General features: G+C 59.0%; 1 protein-coding gene across 2 annotated transcripts; it reads right to left on the bottom strand.

Moving 5' to 3' along the window:
• Positions 1-995: 995 nt before the first annotated feature.
• Positions 996-18,940, bottom strand: EPS8L2 (EPS8 like 2). Of its 2 annotated transcripts, XM_044919822.1 has the most exons (20): positions 18,833-18,940; positions 16,182-16,300; positions 16,043-16,098; positions 15,190-15,254; positions 8,594-8,755; positions 7,819-8,114; positions 7,597-7,739; positions 7,436-7,506; positions 7,118-7,244; positions 6,822-6,910; positions 6,616-6,690; positions 6,262-6,410; positions 5,956-6,088; positions 5,708-5,826; positions 3,815-3,920; positions 3,011-3,124; positions 2,694-2,766; positions 2,346-2,526; positions 2,123-2,255; positions 996-1,987 (listed from the first exon to the last, which is right to left on the bottom strand). In XM_044919822.1, the coding sequence occupies exons 2-18, from the start codon at positions 16,223-16,225 to the stop codon at positions 2,402-2,404; spliced, it is 1,947 nt and encodes a 648-aa protein (XP_044775757.1). In that variant the 5' UTR covers positions 16,226-16,300; positions 18,833-18,940; the 3' UTR covers positions 996-1,987; positions 2,123-2,255; positions 2,346-2,401. The 2 variants fall into 2 exon arrangements, with proteins under 2 accessions (XP_044775757.1, XP_021547878.1); XM_021692203.1 differs by lacking the exons at positions 996-1,987; positions 2,123-2,255 and having other exon boundaries at positions 2,473-2,526; positions 2,648-2,766.
• Positions 18,941-19,523: the final 583 nt, after the last annotated feature.

Genomic DNA, 19,523 nt, shown 5'->3' with positions numbered 1-19,523 from the left:
TCTGGGAGGACCAACCTTCCTCTTTTGGCCTGGGGCTTGGGGAGGACCTTCCTCTCTTGGGGAGAGGAAGCCATGGTGCTCAAGGCCCAGAGGTGGCCCAGCTCCCCCTGACCGGGTCCTGGTGGACAGGACAGTCCTAGCTTAGAGTTGGGGCTCCTGAGGCCTGGGGGCTGGGCCTGGCTCCGTGGCAGACCAGCTGACAGACGGCTCTAGATCTCTAACCCCAATCCCACAAGGCACAGCCTCTGCATCGCGCTCCCTGCGGTTGCCCCTGCCCACCACACAGAGACCCCAGGAATGAGCCCTCCAGACACCCTCACCCAGGGCGGGGCCCCCAGCTGCTTTGGGGAAATGCAGATCAAGATGCCCCCATCTGGCCAGGTACTAGGGTGCCCCCTGGACTGCCCACACCACAGCGTGCAGAGGGTGCCAGAGGCCTCCTCCAAGGGTGGGGCCCTGGATGAGCTCAGGTGGGCACTGGCCTGGTGGTCTGGCTGCCCACTGTGTGCTCAGGGACCCCTCCACTCCTGCACTGACACCTCAGAGCTGACCACCAACCTGGTCCTGTATCTGTCAAGGCCCTTCTCCAGGGCACCTCCCTCAGCCTGGGGCTAAGCTTCGGCCCTGCCGCCAAGACTCAGGCCCCTCCCTGGCCCGCCCTGAGGTCCGGCAGACCTGGCTCCCGGGCCTTCCACCCATCTTCGGTTACAGTCTTTGGGCCTTCTGGACATCTGGCCTGGGAGAGCCACGGCACGCAGAGTGAGCAGGGCCCCCTCAGCTCCTCACCTCCCAGGAAGATCCTCTGGGCCCACTCGGATACATGTGGAAGTGAGGGGCTCCTGGGAACCCCCACTGGAGTCAGGGGTACACAGCCTCACTTGAAATGTCCACGGCCTGGCCTCTGCCCAGTGGTTCTTACAAAGGGTGCAATCGTAGGTGGGCTCCAGGCCCACAGTGACCCCATCCCCATCTCCAGGAGACAGACACATGGCTGCTAGGATACTTAATTGGTTTAATGACATGGCTTTTGAACCTTGGCCACCTCTCATCTCTGGGTGTAACCTGCAGAGTTCAGTGCTCCAAGACTCACCCACCACCCACACGGCACACAGGGCAAGCCTGGCCTTAGACTTGGTTGGAGAAAGTTCCTATCTTGAGCTCTGCCTTGGGTGTGTGTGGGGTGTCTAAGGCCATACTTGAATGAGTACATGTCCAGTCCATCTATGCTCCTTGAATGGGTGGAGGGAGAACAGCATGCACCCCACCCCAGGGGAGCCTGGAGCCCCCCAGGCCACCCTTGAGGAGCAGTGTGCTGGGTGGGCGCTGTGGGCGATATCTGGGGGCCAGGCCTACCTCAGAGCCCAGGGTGCTGAGGTCAGTGCCCTTCTGGCCCACAGCCCATCCAGAGGTGTGCAGGTGCAGGTGCGTGAAGAAGTAGCAGCCACAGGGGTGAGGTTTGGGGCCAGGGTTACAAGTGCCAGGAGGAACCCCCATGTGGATAGGAGGCCAAAGGATAAGTCCCTGCCTACCTCCTGGGGGTTCTGTGGCCTCAGGGAGAGGTGTCATGAAAGCCAGGAAGGGGGCTGGGCGGGGCTGGAAAAGCTGCAGCCCTGGCTTCAGGGGCAGGTGCATGAGGGGCTGGCATCTCCAGGTGGCTAGTTTTGGGGAGGTGGGCCTTGGGACAGGCAGATGGGTGTGGGCTGAGGCATCGCTGAGCCTGAGGACAGGCCACGTGCCATGAGGCAGGTGAGCTGCTCCCAGCCAGCACCACCCACCACCCGTGTCCATGGTCCAGAATATACACACATACAAAAATAATACTCCATGCACTGGGGGTGGGCCTCTCCGCAGGTGCATCTCCGTGTCCCCCAGCCGCAGGTGTGCTGGGCCCAGCTGGCCAGGTCTAGCTGTCGTCCTCCACCTTCCTCTGGGTCTTGGAATGAAACTTGCTTATGAGCTCCTCCAGCTCCGACCCACCTTGCTGCTTCTAGGGAGGGGGCGGGGCAGCCTCAGCTCAGGGGCCCACAGGCCAGGGTCCCCGGCCTCCCGCTTTCCAGGCAATCCAGGAGCCCTGAGGGAGGAGGGGCCGGGGAGGCGCAGGAGGGTGGCACGGCCGGCTCACCTCCAGGATCGCCTTCTGCACGGTGAGCTGGCTGTACACGCGGATACCTTCCTCCCCGCAGACTTTCTTCAGCTCGTCCTTGTTGAGCGAGAAGAGCTGGGGCCCGGTCAGAATGCCCAGGTTCTCCACGATCCTGGGGGCGGGGCGCGGCGGGTGTGAGCGCGGGGCGCCCGCCCCGCCCCCCGCCCCCGCGCCCCGCCTCGCCCCCCGCGCGCGCGCGCACCGGGCGCTGAAGGCCTTGGCTTCCAGCCACGCGCGGACCTCCTCGGGGCCCGTTTTTTAGGTGAGCGGCAGGCCCACCGGCTGGCTGCGCTCCACGCGGAAGTGCCGCTGCGGCTGCGCCTTGATGTGGCTGATCTTCCTGATGAGCTCGTCGTTGACCTCATCCATGTGGTGGATGAGCTCTGCGGGCGGTGCCCGGCACTCAGGCCCGCCGCGAGCCGACCCGGCGCCCTCCGCAGCGCCCCCACCCCGCTCGAGGACCCTCCGCCCGCTGCTTCCCCCAAGGGGCTCAGGGCCCCGTACCCGCATCCATCTGGTGGCCCTCATGCCCTGGCAGAGCGCCTCTCACCGTCTTTGTTCCCTGCGAAGCTTGGGGGCAGCTTGTGGGTGGGGCTGGCAGGACCCCAATATTTCAGACTGGCCTGCAGGGGTGGGGGCAAGAGATGAAGGGGTGGGGGCGCCCTCAGCGTCAGCTCATCGTTCCTCCCCGCAGGGTTGTAATAAGGAGAAGGTGAGGCATCCCTTCTCGCCGCCCCCCCTTCCCAGGGCCCGGCCTGTGGTCCCACCCCCGCCGGGCACGGAGGAATCCGGGGCTCAGCGCCGCGTCTGCACCCGCCCATCCCCCCTCTGAGGTGGGACCGCAGAGCCCCCGCTCCTCGCACTGACCCGCTCCTGGGGTGCGTCCTCCAGCCGAGTCTCATCCAGGATGTTGCAGGGCACGTAGCCTGCCTGGCCACTGCGATTGCGAAGCTTCCACCACTGGTGGCCATCTTCGAGCACCTGCAGGCACCCACCCCCACCATCACCCCCATCTGGTCACCAGCGCAGGGTGTATGAGCCCTTCTTTATAGGTGGGCCAGAGAGAGTTCTAGGCATTTCCTCCGAAGCCCCGCCTCCCCCCAATCCTGTGGGGAAGTCACAAGTCCTCCCAGGAGCCCCTGCCCTGCCCAACCTTCTGTCCCACCCATAAAGGCTACCATCCCTCCCTTATCTCCCCCTACCCCTCTCCAGCAGCATCCAGAGCAAGGGTGCCTCTGCCTTTGCATATAGATCACCCCCCACCCCGGCCAGCCTGCTCCACTTTCCGTCCCCCAGTGGGTGGCCTGAATTCAGGACTGGCACCAAACAGACCGTGTCTCAAGGGGGCTCCAGGGGTGGGTGTGAATGACGAGCCCTGGCTGAGAGCTGGAGGGTCTGCACTTGGCACAGAGAAGGCCTGTCCTTCAACGTAAGCCCAGCTTAGCCCAGCACAGGAGCCCCTAGCCCCCTCTTAGATCCCCAAGACAGGGAGGCCCCTCATCCAGGCTGTGCTGGGGGTGGGGAAGGGGCAGGCTGTGCACCCAGACTGGAGCCCAGGGGTAGGGGTCCTGGGGAAAGGGATTGGACAGGCGTGCCGTGTGCCAGCATCGGGCAGCCTGGCTCCTGCCTCTCCTGGGCAGCCCCCCACCCCCAGCCCAGGCCCCGGCTCACCTCCAGGACCTCATCCTTGAGCACCGACAGCTCGTTGGCGTTGCGGGCTGTGAAGTCATAGAGGATCCTGACGTACTTGGCCATGGCTGGCCCAGGTTCGTAGCCCCTGCGTGGAACAGAAGGGCTGAGGCCCAGGACTGGGCTGGGGTCTCCTCCTGGCCCTGGGGCTGGGCTGGGGGAGCAGCTTCCCAGGTGCGTGCCGCCTCCTGTTCAGCTCTCTGAGGTCACAGCGGAGAGAAGCTGAGGCTCATCAGCCGGGAATGGAAACTGTGACAGCCCCAGAGCGTCTGGGGCCCCTGCACGGAGGTGGGGGCCATGCAGGGGGGGGGGGGGGGACGGGGGGGCGTGTGGGCATGGCAAGGCCCGCCCGAGGCCAGGCCATCTCAGGGGGCGCCAGGCCCCGCCCCCAGGGGACCCACAGCCAGACATGTACCCAAGAAATGACAGGGTCACCACCATCCTTGCAAGCAGCTGACCAATGAGGGAGGGCCAAGTGTTTTCAGAGCCACAGCCCTGCCCACAAGCACCCATAGTGGAGGACGGCCCACGAGCTGCAGGGGCATGGCGTGGGTGTCCTGGCCTTAGCACAGAGCAGGCCTGTGGCTGCCACCCAGGTTGGGCAGTTGCCTCCTGGCCCGTCTGGCCCCTGATCATCAGGGCAGCTCCCTCACACAGCTGCAGGCCTTGGGACACTGTACAGGTGAGGGGGCTGAGGCTGAGGTGGCCCTGGAGCCATGACTGGCCAGGATGGACTGGCCAGGGGCTGGAGGTCAAAGGATGAAAATGTCTCTTCAAGTGTGGCCCTAGGTTAGGAGCCATGGACATCAGCCTGGCCATGGCGGGGGTAGGGGGTGCAGTGAGAGGGGCACACTTGTGTAAGACACAGATTTCAGCCCCCTCCCTTGCTGAAACTGAATCCTGGGGTCTGGCAGGGTAACCAGCTTCCCAGACAGATCCTGGGCCAGAAGTGAGAACAGAAAGGAGGAGAGGAGAAGAAGGATGGGAAGTCCCCCAGGCCCTGGGTCTGTGGAAGTATGTGTATGGGGGCGGGGAGAATGGCTGTCCTTAGCCCTTAGCCTTAGTCTCCTTCTCTGGCTCTGAGGCTGGACCTAAATCAGCCCCAATGGCGTGAGTGACAGGGATCGTTGAACCCACTTAAGTTTAGTGACTTAGTAAATGTCTAACCATGATTCTAAAACATACATGAGAAGACACAAAGAGAGATAACGTATTAGGGTAATGAATTTATAGGTGGCTTTTGACATTTTTCTCTTCAATTATAAAGTTAGAATGAAAACCTGGTTCTGGTTTGGAAAAATGCTTTTTTTGAACGCCATGAACAAGGCATTTGCCGCCACCTGGTGGCAGCACACTCATATCAGAGCCTCCTTGTTTCTTTTTTTTTTTTTTTAATTAATTAATTTATTTATTCTTATGTTAATCCCCACACATTACATCATTAGTTTTAGATGTAGTGTTCCATGATTCATTGTTTGTGCATAACACCCAGTGCTCCATGCAGAACGTGCCCTCCTCAATACCCACCACCAGGCTAACCCATCCTCCCACCCCCCTCCCCTCTAGAACCCGCAGTTTGTTTTTCAGAGTCCATCGTCTCTCATGGTTCGTCTACCCCTCCGATTTCCCCCCCTTCATTCTTCCCCTCCTGCTACCTTCTTCTTTTTTTTTTTTTCCTTAACATATATTGCATTATTTGTTTCAGAGGTACAGATCTGAGAGTCAACAGTCTTGCACAATTCACAGCGCTTACCAGAGCACATACCCTCCCCAGTGTCTATCACCCAGTCACCCCATCCCTCCCACCCCACCCCCCAAGAGCCTCCTTGTTTCTAGGGGTGAGCATCACATTCCCTCATTTGAAGAGGAACTTACCTGTGAGCATGCGGGGAGCTGACTTGGGGGAGAGGGTCTCCTGGAGGTGGAGCTGTGGGCTCAGATACAAGGCTGTGTTTGGGGGAGTTTCGAAAGGATGGTCGGTTCGCTGGAGTCGGCTGTGGGAAAAAGGACCCCCTAGGTTGGTGTGGGGTGAAGGCAGTGGACAGAGGTGGGCTGAGGAGGTGAGCAGTGGTGGAGGAGGCAGATGGCCAGTGGGTTTGGGGTGGGGCCATGGGTGCTCTGACCTCATCGTCGGGGGCAGACACCAGCCCCTCCACTTCCCAGGGAGCCTCCTGCAGCACGTCCAGGGGTGGCTCCCAGCCACTGTGGAACTTGGGCACGTAGAGGGGCACCTGCGGCTCCCGGGGCCACTCAGAACTGGAGGTGGGAGGTTCTGAAGGTGAGCCACGCCCACCCATGGGAACCAGCCCCACCTGGGACCACACACCTGGCCTGCCAGGGAACCCCATCCTGGTTTACACCCCATGCCCTGCATCACCCAGCCCAGGGCCCCTTCCCACACCCTCTCTGCCCACTGCCCGCTGCCGCACCGGGGGCGTGTCCATGTCTCCCCCAGCGAATCCCACAGCGTCATCTCCTTGGGGACTAGGTGGCCTCGCAGGAAGCCCACGGCCTCGCGGGAAAGCAGGGGGCTGGACACGGAGCGTGCGATGTCTGGGCCCCCACAGGTGCTGACGATCTGGGGCAAAGCGGGGTTCAGAGGAGGCCCTACCCACCGGACCCCAGTCCCAGCTGGCTTGCTGACAGCACCACAGACCAGCCGCGCCCACAGCCCGGACGCATGGCCCCAGCTGCCTGCCCAGGGTAGGCATTTGCTTCCCCCCACCTTCAGCCAGGGGCAAACCACCCTGGGGTCCTGCGCCCCCAGCCCCAGCCCCAGGCACCAGGTCTAGAGGTCCAAAGAGGAAGTGCACGAGTTCTGCAGCGCTGGGGTTCTGAATGTGCTTCTGCAGCTTGGCCTGGGGTGGGGGGCAGACAGAGGGGTGGGGTGATGGTGCTGGGGCAAGGCGGGGCAAAGACCCTGGATCCCCCAATGTAAGCACAGAGGGACAGGGTGGGGAGGGTAGATTGGAGGGGGCCTAGTACTCACCAGCAGGTTGATAGCCAGCTTGATTTTCTGAAAACAGTCGATGAACTGGGCCTCAGAGGGGGGCCGTGCACGCAGTGTAAGGACACCCTCTGGAATGGGCAGGGCGGTGGCTATGAACCTGGCTGGCCGTCACTGCGCCGGGGGGGTCCTTGCCTTCAGTAGCCCACCTGCTCAGACTGTATCTCCTGCAGCTCAGTGGCCACCCGCCTCTTGCACCTTGTTCTCTCCATCTTCTCTTGTTCCCCTACCTCCCCTTGCTGTCCCCCCTGCCCCACGGACCACCGCCCCCTCCGCACCTGCTGGCCCCTTCTTCCCTTTCTTCTTCCCCTTCTTGCGCTGGTTCAGCTGTTTGAAAGCTTCTGCCGCCTTCTGCAGCCGAGCCACGAACCACTCAATGTCGTCCAGGGCACAGTTGAGGATTTGCTGGGGTCAGAGCAGAGGCAGGGGTTCAGTCTCACAGGCGCCCCCACCCGCGGCAGGGACAGCCCCACACACTATCTTTTGGTCCCTGGCCTGGGGGGAGGAGGCGGGTGCTGGCTGGAGGCTGGCTGGAGGGGCCCACACCTGATGGGGACGCGGTCAGGTGGGGGCGCCCCACCTGCCCCAAGACGCACCGTTTCCTTTTCTATCTTCTGAGCCAGCACAGCGCGTGGCTCCTCATCCTGCGACTCCCGACGGCGGAAGCCTGGATGGGGGAGGCAGACATCGGGTGTTACTGACGGAGGCCGCCCCCACGGACCTCGAATGCAGCCCCAGCCTGGCTCCCTCGGCGTACTTGGCTCCGTGAGTGGCATCGGCGGGCCCACTCGATTCTTGGCGGACGGGGAGTCACTGCCGTAGTGCTGGAAGGGGATGGGGGCTGGGCCCTTGGGAGCGGGCAGGACGGACTGCCGCTGCCGGATCTTCTCCTGGTGGCCCCTGGAATGGGGGCGAAGGCGCGCTCAGCCTGGCCCCCAGCCCCACCCCCGGCCCTCCCGCGCCCGGCGCCCCCGCCTACTTCAGGGTCTGTGGCCTCAGCTTCTTCCCTAGACGGCAGTCGGCCAGCGCGCTCTCGACGTCCTCGTGCACCAGCTCCGCCTGGGGGCACCGGGTATCAGGCAGGCGCAGGCACACCGGGGCCCTCCCAGCCGCCGCCCCTCTCACCTCCACCTCGTCGCAGTGGAAGAAGTGGATGTCGGGTTTGCTCTGCTCCGAGTCCTGGCACACGAGCAGCAGTACGGAGGGGTACCGCAGCTGGTTCAGCACGGTCTGGCTGTGCCGCACGGTGGGCAGCGGGAAGTTCTCCAGTTCCTCCTAGGGGACCGGGGGCTCGGATGCGCCTGGGCCGCGTCCCACGGCCGCGACTCCCAGATGTGACACCACCACGGACTCACAGCCACGGGTGCGGGGTGGACTTGAGCCACGGACACAGTGCCCTGGGCGTGCCTTGTGAGCCCGGCTTGTGGGGTGTGTGCCGTGGACAGTCCCAGACAACTGGTGGGCACGGCAGAGCACGTGGCACAGAGGCAGACCCAGACTCTGCCAGGCCGTGGCCGCAGCTGCGGCACATGGACCCCTGGGCACAGCCAGGCCCTGCCTTGGGACAGCCGGGGGACAGGCTGGAGCCAGAGGTGGGCGAGGTGCTGTGTGTGGCCGGGTTCCCCTGGATTCTCAGCTCGATCAGCCTTCCCTGCCCCACCTGCCCTTTGCCCTCCTCATCCTGTCCCACCCCCACAGAGAGGCCCAGCTGCGTGTCTGGGTCATGGCCTTTGGCTGCCCTGTCGCTGCCACACCTGGGACTCCACATCCAGCAGCCGCAGAGACTGGTCATTGACTTGCAGCAGCATCTCCTGCGTCCACACCTTCTCCTTGGAGCTCAGCTGCACCAGTTTCCGGATGGCGTCATCCACGGACACAATGGCCTCACTCTTGTCCATGATGAACGTGGCCAGGTGCTGGGGGCGGGCAGGTGGTCACTCTGGGGAGAGCCCTCCTTGTGCCCAGACGAGGGTCAAGGGGCTGCACCCCGGGGGCCTGAGGGGCCAGGGCCAACCTTGGGAGCCTGGGGGGTGGAGAACACCCCCAACCCTGGGGGTCTGAGAGACACAGCCCTACCTTAAGGGAAGGTCTCTGCTCTGCCTTGAGGAACGTCTGGGGGGCCGTGGACATGCCCTGATAAAACCTTTGGCAGCCCCACACAAACAATCCCTCGCCCACCTCATCTCCTGTGGCTGGACTCCAGGAACACCAGCCTCCCTGTTCCCCTCTGCAGACCTAGCATAGACTCACCACAGGGCCTTTGCATGGTCTATCCCCAGTTTGCCTCCCTTACTCTTCTCCAGCTCTCTCTTCCTTCAGGGCTCCGCTCAGACCTGCTCCCCCTGCCAGGCTACAGCACTCTCAACCCCCTGATCTGACTTGTTTTTAATTATCACAATCTGACATTATGTTTCTTTGTTTATTTTCTGCCTGCTGGGTTCACTGCTATTTCCCTAGTGCCTGGGACAGTGCCTGGCACACAGTAGGCCCTCAGTGAATGTGCTGGGATGAGTGAGCACCTGGAATGGCCATGTGGGCTGCTTTGTGGGGTGGCCCGGGGACCCTTGGCCAGCACAGCCCTCCCCTTCCTCTGTCCCCAAGCCTGGTTCGGGCTCCTCCTCCCTCCAGGCTCCGCAGTGTGTCCCATTGACCTTCACTGAAGTCAGTGAACAAAGCTGAGACAACTGGATAAACACTCTCTTAAACTCTAGGCAGTCAATACCCAGCTGCGAAAGTGCTAGGAGAAAATGCTGGACGATTTCTGATGACCTCAGAACGGCCCCCTCACAGGGGGACCTTCCTCAGCAAGGAAGAAAAAGAAAACCCAGACGCTCAGAAGAAAAGACCAAAAACTCTGACCTAATGCATTTCTGCCTGGAAAAAAAAATACTGTATACGAAGTAAAAAGAAAAAAAAAAAAAGGTGGGACAAACAGATGTAATAGATATGGTGAAGGCTAATTTTCTTTTCTTTTAAAAAGATTTTATTTATTTATTTGACAGAGAGAGACACAGCGAGAGAGGGAACACAAGTGGGGGGAGTGGGAGAGGGAGAAGCAGGCTTCCCGCGGAGCAGGGAGCCCGATGCGGGGCTCGATCCCAGGACCCCGGGATCATGACCTGAGCCGAAGGCAGACGCTTAACAACTGAGCCACCCAGGCACCCCTGATTTTCTTAATATATAAAAAGACAAGTATGTACTTCAGTGATAGCTCTTACTTTGTTAAAAGCTCTATTTTGTTAAGTATAGTTATTACCAGTGATGAATAAATGAATGAAAAAATCTGTGAATAAGTAAAAAATTAACAATCCAATAGAAAAATCGGCAAAAGAGATGAACAGAGGATCTCTGGGAAAATAAATGTAACTCACTTTTTAAAATAGAAAATTGCATGTAGTCTCATTCAACAAAAGCATTGCATAGTGAAACTCTGACACCCCTTCTCCTGAAGTGAGTCAACCACAGGCTTATTTACCTGTTTTATTGACCAGTCTAACAAGTCCTTGTGGGTCACACTCACAGGTTAGCTGTGGAGAAGTGGGAGCCCCCAGTCCGCACGCCCCAGGTGCTCTCTCCTCACAATTCAGGTAACCCCACCACATGCGAGACTGAGTGTGGTTGTGAGGGGTGGTCCCAGCCTACGTGTGCGTCAGCAGGTCAGAGAGAGAAGGGGGCAGAAACACGCAGGGGACAAAAGGCAGCCGACTCATCTGTGCGAGGCAAGGTGAGCCCCAAAGCACACACTGTTAGCAAAACACACCACCAAGCCAAGCAAAACCATGTGCCTGACTGCGGAACAAGTCTCCGTGCATTTCAGGTGATTGAAGCCCTGCAAAGTGTGCTCTCTGACCATAATGGAATTAAACTAGAAACCAGTAACAGAAAAGATAACTAGAAAACCCTCAAATAATTGGAAATTGAGCAACACACTTCTACATCAACAACCAATGGTGAAAGGTATCAGGAGGGAAATGAGAAAAGACAGAGACAAATGAAAACAAAAACACAGCACAGCAGGACCTCAGGACGCCACACAAGGGGTGGGGGGGAGTGTCTGTAGCTGTGAGTGCTCACGTGAACAAAGAAGAAGGGGGCAAAGAAGTCATGGGGAATCAGAAAGTGTTCCAAACTGAATGACAACCAAGGTGTGTGCGTGGGGCGCCTGGGTGGCTCAAGCGTCTGCCTTCGGATCAGGTCATGATCCCAGGGTCCTGGGATCGAGCCCCGCATTGGGCTCCCTGCTCCACGGGGAAGCCTGCTTCTCCCTCTTCTACTCCCCCTCTTGTGTTCCCTCTCTCGCTGTGTCTCTCTCTGTCAAATAAATAAAAATAAAATCTTTAAAAAAAATAAAAATAAAAATAAAAACTAAAGGCATGCACATCAAACTTGCAGGATTTGGCGAAAGGCTTTTGTGGGGGGGTTGTACAGCTGTAAATGAATAAATTAGAAAAGAAGGAATATTTCATATCAGTGATCTACAGGTCTCCCGTAAGAAACTAGAAAAAGACAATCAAAACCCAAAGTAAGTGAAAAGAAGGAAGTTAAGAGCAGAAACCAGCAAAGTAGTAACCAAACAATAGAGAAAAATCAACTAAGCCCAAAGTTGGTTCTGAAAAGATTAATGAAATTGATAAACCCCAGTAAGATTGATCAAGGAAAAAAAGAGAGAAAACACAAATGATCAATAACTAGAAAAAAGGAAGGGCCATCACTACAGATCTTACATGCATAAAAGTGAATTCATAGTCAAAAACCTCCCACAAAGAAAACCCTACATTCAGAGGGCTTTCCAGGTGAATCCTAACAATTACTTAAGGAAGAAATAAAAACAATGTTTCACAAATTCTTTCTGAAAACCAAGGAGTAGGAATACTTTCCCACTCATTTAATAAGGCCACCACAATTTTGACACCAAAATCTGTCAAGGATTTATAGGAAAATAAAATTATAGACCAGTATCTCTAATGAACATTAATGCAAATTGTTAGCAAATTAGTCCATCAACACATAAAAAGAATAGTACACTTATTGAATAATAATTCAATAATGAATGAATGAGGTTTATCCCAGAAACGCAAGGGTGGTTCAACATTCAGAAAAATCAATCAGTGTGACTGACTTATGTTAACAGTCATGAATATACCTCTGTAAATTCAGAGAAAGCATTTGACAAAATGTAACGCCTTTCATGATAAAAAACTCTCAGCAAAGAATGGAAAGGAGCTTCTTCACTAGTAAACTATCTACAAAAATATATAGCCTATACAATGGGGAAATACTGGATATTTCTTCTTAAAATTGGACACAGGCAAGGATGTCCCCTTTTTGTTGCTTTTATTCAGCATTGTACTGTTGGTCCTAGCCAGGGCAATGAAGCTCTAAAAATAAGATACAAAGCTCTGTATTTCAGACAGCCTGATTTTATAGTAGTAAATTCAGTGGATCTACAAGCAAATCACTAACACAAATAAGTGAGTTCAGCGGGGTCTCAGGGCGCTCAATAATTGTACGGAAATTCAATTGTTCCTCCATACGCTAGCAACAATGCAAAAATGGCTTTTTTAAAAACAGTACCGTTTACAACAGCGTCTGCAAGTCAGATACTAAGGAATGCTTGGAGAAAAGATACTCAAGATCCCTACAGTGGAAACACAAACATTCTGAGAGAAGTCAGAGTAGCCCTGATACGTGGGGAAAGAGCGCGTCCACAGGTGGGAAGGGCTCAGGATCACACCGAGTGGATCCATAGGTTTGACTCAATGCCAGTCAAAATTCTAGCAGGCTTTTCTGGGAGGCTGGAATATAAACACAAGTCCAAAGAGCTTGGAATAGTCAAGAAGATCTTGGGGAGAAAGAATATAAGGTTGCAGAACTCACACTGCCTGATTTCAAGTTCAATAATAAAGCTACAGTGAGAGAAAGATCACGAAACAAAGCACGGACAGACCCATCCCATTCAACTCCTCAGTTTTTGACGAAGGCACCAAAGCAATTTGATAGGAGAAGGAACATCTTCTTCATATAACTGCACATTGCTACGGGGAAAAATTAGCCTCGAGTCTCATACACAAAAATTAATTTCAAATGGATCATAGACCTAAATGTAAAAGCCTCAAGTCTGGAGTTTCTAGGAGACACAGGAAGGAATCTTCACAGCCTTGGGTCAGGCAATGACCACTCCCTCCCCCCACAAAACAAACAAACAAACAAAACAAAACCAACAAAACAACCCTAATCTTAGGGGGAGAGTGGATATGGCTGGACATCATCAAAATTAAGTACTTCTGTTCATCAAAAGACGGTCATGCATATCAATCAACAAGCCAGACTGGGAGAAGATATCTCTAATCCACACACCTGACAATGTGTGCAAAGGACTCCCACCCGTCAAAAAGGTGCAATTGTACAAACGAGTGGCCACATGCAGGGTCCCCAGGGGCTGGCACAGCCGGTGGAGATGTCCCCTGCAGACCAGAGCTGAGAGAAGTCTTATCCTACACACGCGTTTTCTTGAAATAAGTTTACCAAGCAGAACAAAGTGTTATAAACTATATGAATTCAATTATGCAGAAGTGGGGGGAGACGGGGTTCTCCAAAAGTCAAACTCGAGAGCTGCAGGACAGAGCCGCATTGCTGAACGGTGCATTGGGAAGACCCTGACCGCTAGGGTCAGCAGGAGTGAGTTTTGGGGTAAAGCAGCTATTGTGTCCGGACCGTGGCGGTGACACCACCGGCCTGAAACACAACTGCATGCCCCCCACCTCCAGCACACTAACTTAGAAAACAGGAAAGCAAACAAACCCACAAATCTTAGCAGCCCCCCATTGCCAGGGGTGGGTCTGACCTTGCCCCCACTTCTTACCCTCTCTCTCTGCCTTGGTTTCCTCCCCTGGGAGGGGCAGGCAAAGCCCATCCTCTCCCCCAGCCCTGCCGGGTGCTGGGCAAGCAGGAGAGGTGCCCCTGGGTTGGGGTCTTTCCACAGGATAGCTCGGACCGAAGTCCAGAGGGGCAACGTTGCCCTACCCCCGAGAGGGGTGGCCCAGCTGCCTGGGAAGGAAGGGGATGAAGCTGACCTTTCCCCACCCTGTGCCCTGCCCTTGGACCCTGAGCCAGCAGCCTGGCAGGGAAGGCTGCTCACTCAACACAGCCCAATTCAAGAGCCTAGGGACTCCCAGTGTCTCTGTGGACCCATTGTATGGATCAGGAACCTGAGGCTTAGAAAGCAGTGACTCGCCTGGCCTCTTGGGTTTGGGGGTTCTGTGGGGAGGGAAGAAGTCCTCATCTTCCTGATTCAGGCCCTCCTTCCTGGTCCAAGGCCCCCTTCCTGATCCAGACTCCCCCTTTCCTGGTCCAGGGCCCCCTTCCTGGTCCAAGGCCCCCTTCCTGATCCAGGCCCTCCTTCCTGATCCAGGCTCCCCCCTTCCTGGTCCAGGGCCTCCTTCCTGGTCCAGGTCCCCCCTTCCTGGCCCAGGGTCCCCCCTACTTCGTGGTCCAAGCCCCCCTCTTCCTGGTCCAAGGCTGCCCCTTCCTCCCTCCTCAGCCATTCTTAGCCCTGTTGTCCTACAGGATGGGACAGTGGCCAAGAACCAGGAAGGTCATTTAAAAAACATATTTCCTGAGTTCTAAGTGTGAATCAAAGCTGACCCAGGGTAGGGCACCTGGGTGGCTCAGTTGGTTAAGCGACTGCTTTCGGCTCAGGTCATGATCCTAGAATCCCGGGATCGAGTCCCGCATCGGGCTCCCTGCTCGGCAGGGAGTCTGCTTCTTCCTCTCCTGCTCCCCCCTCTTGTGCTCTCTCTCTATCTCACTCTCTCTCTCAAATAAATAAATAAAATCTTAAAAAAAAAAAAAAAAAGCTGACCCAGGGTGAAAACCCTCCTGAGCTGGGTGCTGGTCTGGAGTGCAGCTAACCAGTCTGGACATTCCCAGAGTCCATCTGAATTGGCCATCCGAGGTTTTCCTGCAGGAGCTCACTAAGTGTGTCTGTGTCCTATCTCCTGCCTCTTAATCCAGTTCCTTGTTTGGGGGCCAGGATGACAGTTTCCTTCCCACAGAGTTTTCCCACCCAAGTTCTGCCAAACAGCACCCAGGCCTTGTCCTTGCCTGGCCTGTGTTGACCACCGGCATCTCCATTTCCCTGACAGAGCCCCAGAGCTCCTGCGTCCCCCAGACTGTGAGCTTCCCAGGATTGGAGGGGGCTCCCCGCACCGTGGGTGAGCCCAGGACAGGTGTGGGGCAGTCCCTGGCTCTGGCTACCTGCTGTGGGTGTCAGAAGCTGGGCTGTCTCCCTGTGCCTCAGGTTCCCATCTGCCCGGGGACTCTGGAGGTGCTCCTTGGGGGCTGTCCTCACCTGGACGTGGTACTGGGAGGTCTCATGCATGATGATGTTGGAGTTGGAGTACTTCTTCCTCTGTTCTGAGCAGGGAGTCACCAGTCACTCACCCCAGAGGGCAGGACCCACAGCCCCTGGTACAGGTGGGACTGGACTCCCAGGTTGGGCCACAGGAAGGGCCGAGTGGAGGTGAGGGGGCTGCCGCCAGAAAGGACTCGAGGGTGTGAAATGTGAGGGCCCTTCTGGGCAGACAGAAAACCCCCCTGTGCCCCCAGATGGCCCCTAGGAAAGGACCCTCAGCTCCCTCTGCCCCCAGATGGCCCCTAGAAAAGGACCCCCTGCTAGGGGTCTGTCCTGGAGCGGGCGCAGGAGGCTCAGCAGCTCCTCCCTTGGAAGCCCACCGTTCTGGGAAGCAGTCCAAGCCTGGGCTTCCCCCAACTCCAAGAGCTGCCAGCTAACATTTCTCGGTCCCTCCCTGAGGCTCCTAACTTTCCAGACAGGGCACTGAGTCCAAAAGCACAAGAGTGTCTGGGGGAGAGGCAGAGCTGGGCGAGGTGGGGCTGGCCAGGCCCCGCCCCCCTCCCCCCCAGCAGACACCTGGCGCTCCATCCAGCCTGAGCCCCACCCCTTGGGCTATCTGGTTGCAGTGAGGAGCACAGCCGAATCAATATTGATGGTCCCTGAATTATTAGTAAAGGCCTCTCTCCTTACAGTGAGGGAGGGAGGGACCTGAGCAGCTGTTGCTTAATGAGGGTCCAGGGGCCTCCTCTGGGCACCAAGGGCTGACCTGCATCCCCCTGGTGGGGGCCTGGCACAGCCTGGGGGAGGGGAATGGGCGAGACCCCACAGCCCATCCTCAAGCCTCACTCACCAAACAGGTCCTTGGCACTCATCTTGGCCACACTGTCAGACCGGCCCAGGCTGCCACTGCAGGGGAGGGGCTGGTGAGGGTGAGGCCCACATGGCACCCCTCCCCGGGGACTGCTCAGTGGATGGGGGTGGGGACTCACTTGGCAGCACCTGGGCAGCAGCTCACAGACCCCAACTGGCTCATGGCGTCCTTGGTGGTGGCTGGTGATGGAAGGGCAACCTTGTGGCCTGAGTCCAGGGCCTAGTGCCCGGCCCACACCTGAGTGCAGAGGGCAGCCGAGCTGACACCTCCCTGGGGCCTGGTCGGTGGCTTCACTGCTCCCAGGGCAGGACTTGATCCCCTCTTCTGCCCACCCCAGATCCAGAGGCTGCAGCCCTGGTGTCCTGGCCAGGTTCCCCAGAGAGCTTGGGCAGGGTGTCCTCAGGGAGTAGAGTCCTGCCTCCTGGACACAGCAGGACCTCCCGGCCCAGGTCCCAGCTGGCAGACATGGGCCTCTATCTCACCCCAGACCCTTGGTCTTCCACAGGGAGCCCCAGGGGGGCCAGTAGAGGAGTCCCACTCTCAAGGCTATTTAGGTGGGCCTGCAAGGACAGGGTCCTGGGGGCTCTGAAAGGGGACCTAGGAGAGGAACGACCTTCCAAGCAGAGGGAACACATGTTCAAAGGCCCTGAGGCAGGTGGGAGCCAATACCAGAGGAAGGCAGCACAGGATGAGACTGGACCCTGGATGGGGTAGGGGCGGGGGGAGGTGTGGCCTTGGGGACCCAGAGCCCAGAACAAAGTCTAGAGGGAGCACACCCTCAGGGGGGTGAGCAGAGCCTGGCCCCCCTGGGTCAGACTAACATGTCCTGTGAGGTCTGTGCCCCCTGGGGACCTCTGACAAGGCTGTCCCTCTGTATTTGGGGTTGGCTGGAGTGGGTGGTCCACAGGTCAGGGGTACTGGTATCTAGGGGCAGGGAGCACCCCAGGACTTTCTGGTTTGACCAGGTCCTACCTACAAAGAGGATTTCCAGGAGGTGTGAGGGGCCTGGGGGTTTCAGGCCACCCCCTCCCATCTGCCACGGAGGGTCCTGGCTCTCTCAGGATGGGTGGGAGTAGGGGCTTGGTCAGATTCCTCTGACCATCTGTCCGTGGAGAATGTCCGGAATGCTCATGACCTCAGCGAGGGAGCCGAGTGTTTGCTTAATGGGATTCCTGGGGGCTGAGCCAAGGGCACTGGGCACGTGTGTCTGGGCACACACAAACCTGGGCAAAACCCAGGCCCCCAGGCACGCACAGACACGCACAGGTTGGGACACATGGCCCCCCTCCTTGGGGCGCCTAGGCTAGGAACCCATGGCCTTCAACTCCCTGGAGCAGGGTGGGGGGCCCAGCAGGGCCAGCCAGAAAGGTGAGTCCAGGTGCTGGCATCTGGGTTGGGGAGCAGCTGGGGGAGGGGCCACCACAGGCCTGCTCCAGTCAGCTGACTGGGGCAGGGGAGCTGTGTGGGCCCAAGGGATTGGGACCAGCCCAGGGCCCAGATTGCACTTTGGTTTTACTGCGGCCATTTTCCGGGTGCAAAGGGAGGGCCGAGCATGGTGCCTGGTTGGGCAGTGGCGGAGGCCCCAGCAGGGCAGGGAGGGTGGAGGGACCAGCTCCAAGTTCAAATTCCAGCTCACAGCCAAGTGACCTTGGGGAGGAGGAGCTTAAGGCCCAGAGGGAGCCGGGTGGAGTTCTGGAATGGGGAACCCCTCGGGGCCCTGGCTCTGCCCAGGTCTGGGAGCTGCTTGCTGGGGAGGGCCCAACCTGGTTGGTAAGGAGGGATAAGCCTGGGAAGCCTGGGTGGGGAAGGGGTGGGCTCAAGGTGCGCTGGGAAGGCGGGCACAGGGGATCCAACAGACTGGGCGGGGTGGAATGCTGAACCACTGAGGCCCCGTTCTAGGCACGCCCCAGGAGAGGCCTGGACAGGCCCCCCCAGGGCGGGGGCTGGGGGAGCAGTGCAGAGGTGGGGAAGGAGAGGCACCCCCAGCTGGGCCCTGGCTCCCCGAACTGCTACTGCTGGGGCTGACTACCCCTGGAGTGGGGGTAGAGGGGGTCTGTGGGTGCACCTCAGAAGCACCACAAGCCTGTCTACCCTCCTCCCCAGCCACCAGGGACACCTTCATACACAGGGGCCGCCCCAGGCCAGCCTGGCTCAGGGAGGAGGGAGCTGGGGAGCCTCAGGTCCAGCACCCACAGGCCCCCTGCCACCCAACATGCAACCTCCTCCTCCCTGAAACTCCCACACCCCTTGACCCAGAACCTGACCCTAGCCTGATGCTTCTCTGGCCCTGGATTCCCTCCTGGCTCAGACACCCAGGAAGTGCCTCCTGAGCCAGCCCACAGGGAGCCACTGGCCACAAAGGAGGCCCCAGCCTGTCCTGTGGAAGGGGGCTTGGGGCCTTCGAGGGACAGGGAGAGAACCCCCTTCCCACCTCCTTCGCTGGAGGAAGGGGTTCCCTCCACCGAGCCCCAGGGCGGGGAGGAGGCCGGCTGACTCAGGTGCCACTGCCTTTAAAATGTCCCTGCGCACCGGCACCGCCCCAGCACCAGGCCGGGCAGACCAGGCCGCAGCCGGACCAGGTTCCTGGCCGCGGGTTCGGCGCAGCCCTATCGCACCCCGTTGCCTCCAGCGCCCAGGCCCGGCCCACGGACTCCGGCTAGAGCCCCCAGTCGCACGGCCACCTGGGGAAACTAAGGCCGAGCCAGACCGCCGTCCGCAGGGATTCTGGCAGGTCTGAGTGGGCTAGGTGGGGACCCGTGGGGCGTTCACCTGCTCCTCGCGGCCCCGTGCCTGCGCCGCCCGTGGGTCCCCTTGTCCGCGCGTCCGTCCGCCTGTCTGTCCGCTCCTCGCCTGGGCGGCCCGGGCTCGGCAGCGGGAGGGACGCGCGGCTGGGCCGGGCCGGGGCGGGACCGCGAGGAGGAACCTGAGCGGCAGGTTAGAGACCCGGGAGCCGGCGGGCGCGGGGGGAAGGGTGGGGGCGGGACGAGGACGCCCCGCCCCTCCGACTCGGCCCTGCCCCCTGGGGCTCCCTGCGGACGGCCCCCAACGCCCGCCCCGTGGGCCCCCTGGACCCGCAGACCCCACCCCCCAGAGCTGGGGCGCCAGTGGACGGGTAGGCGGATCGGGAGCCCCTCACCCGTGGGGATGTGCCTGGCGACTACGCAGGGCGAGGTTCTAAGATCTTCCCGAGGCAGGCCTCGCTGCGCCCCAGCAGCCGCCAGGTATCCCCTGCCGGATATCTCCCAGCCTCAGCTGCCGCAGCAGAGGGGCCTATCCTGGGCGCCAGGCCCCGGGGCAGAAGCCCCTCCTCTACGGCTGGCCCCTCTGGTCTGGGGGGGTGCTGGTGTCAGGCGTCAGTCTGTGAATGGGTGTCAAAGGTATGATCCGAGGCCAGAGACCCTGCGGCCCTGCGCTCCGAGCTCCCCAGGCAGGAGAGGGCTCTCTTCTCCACAATCCAGGA

The sequence above is a fragment of the Neomonachus schauinslandi genome, chromosome 11 (genome assembly GCF_002201575.2).
Source record: "Neomonachus schauinslandi chromosome 11, ASM220157v2, whole genome shotgun sequence".
NCBI lineage: Eukaryota > Metazoa > Chordata > Mammalia > Carnivora > Phocidae > Neomonachus > Neomonachus schauinslandi.
The sequence above is the reverse complement of the archived record's forward strand: the minus strand, read 5'-3'. Positions and strand labels throughout refer to the sequence as shown.

What these genes read in the sequence shown, in the direction of transcription:
- EPS8L2 (XM_044919822.1), bottom strand. Translation starts at nt 16,225, where the DNA reads ATGAGCCAGTTGGGGTCTGTGAGCTGCTGCCCAGGTGCTGCCAA. An exon ending in AGCTCCCCGCATGCTCACAG is followed by an intron (nt 3,921 to 5,707) that starts GTAAGTTCCTCT and finishes TGTTCCACGCAG; the next exon opens with GGGCTACGAACCTGGGCCAG. An exon ending in AGGACGCACCCCAGGAGCGG is followed by an intron (nt 2,767 to 3,010) that starts GTCAGTGCGAGG and finishes CCACCCCTGCAG; the next exon opens with GCCAGTCTGAAATATTGGGG.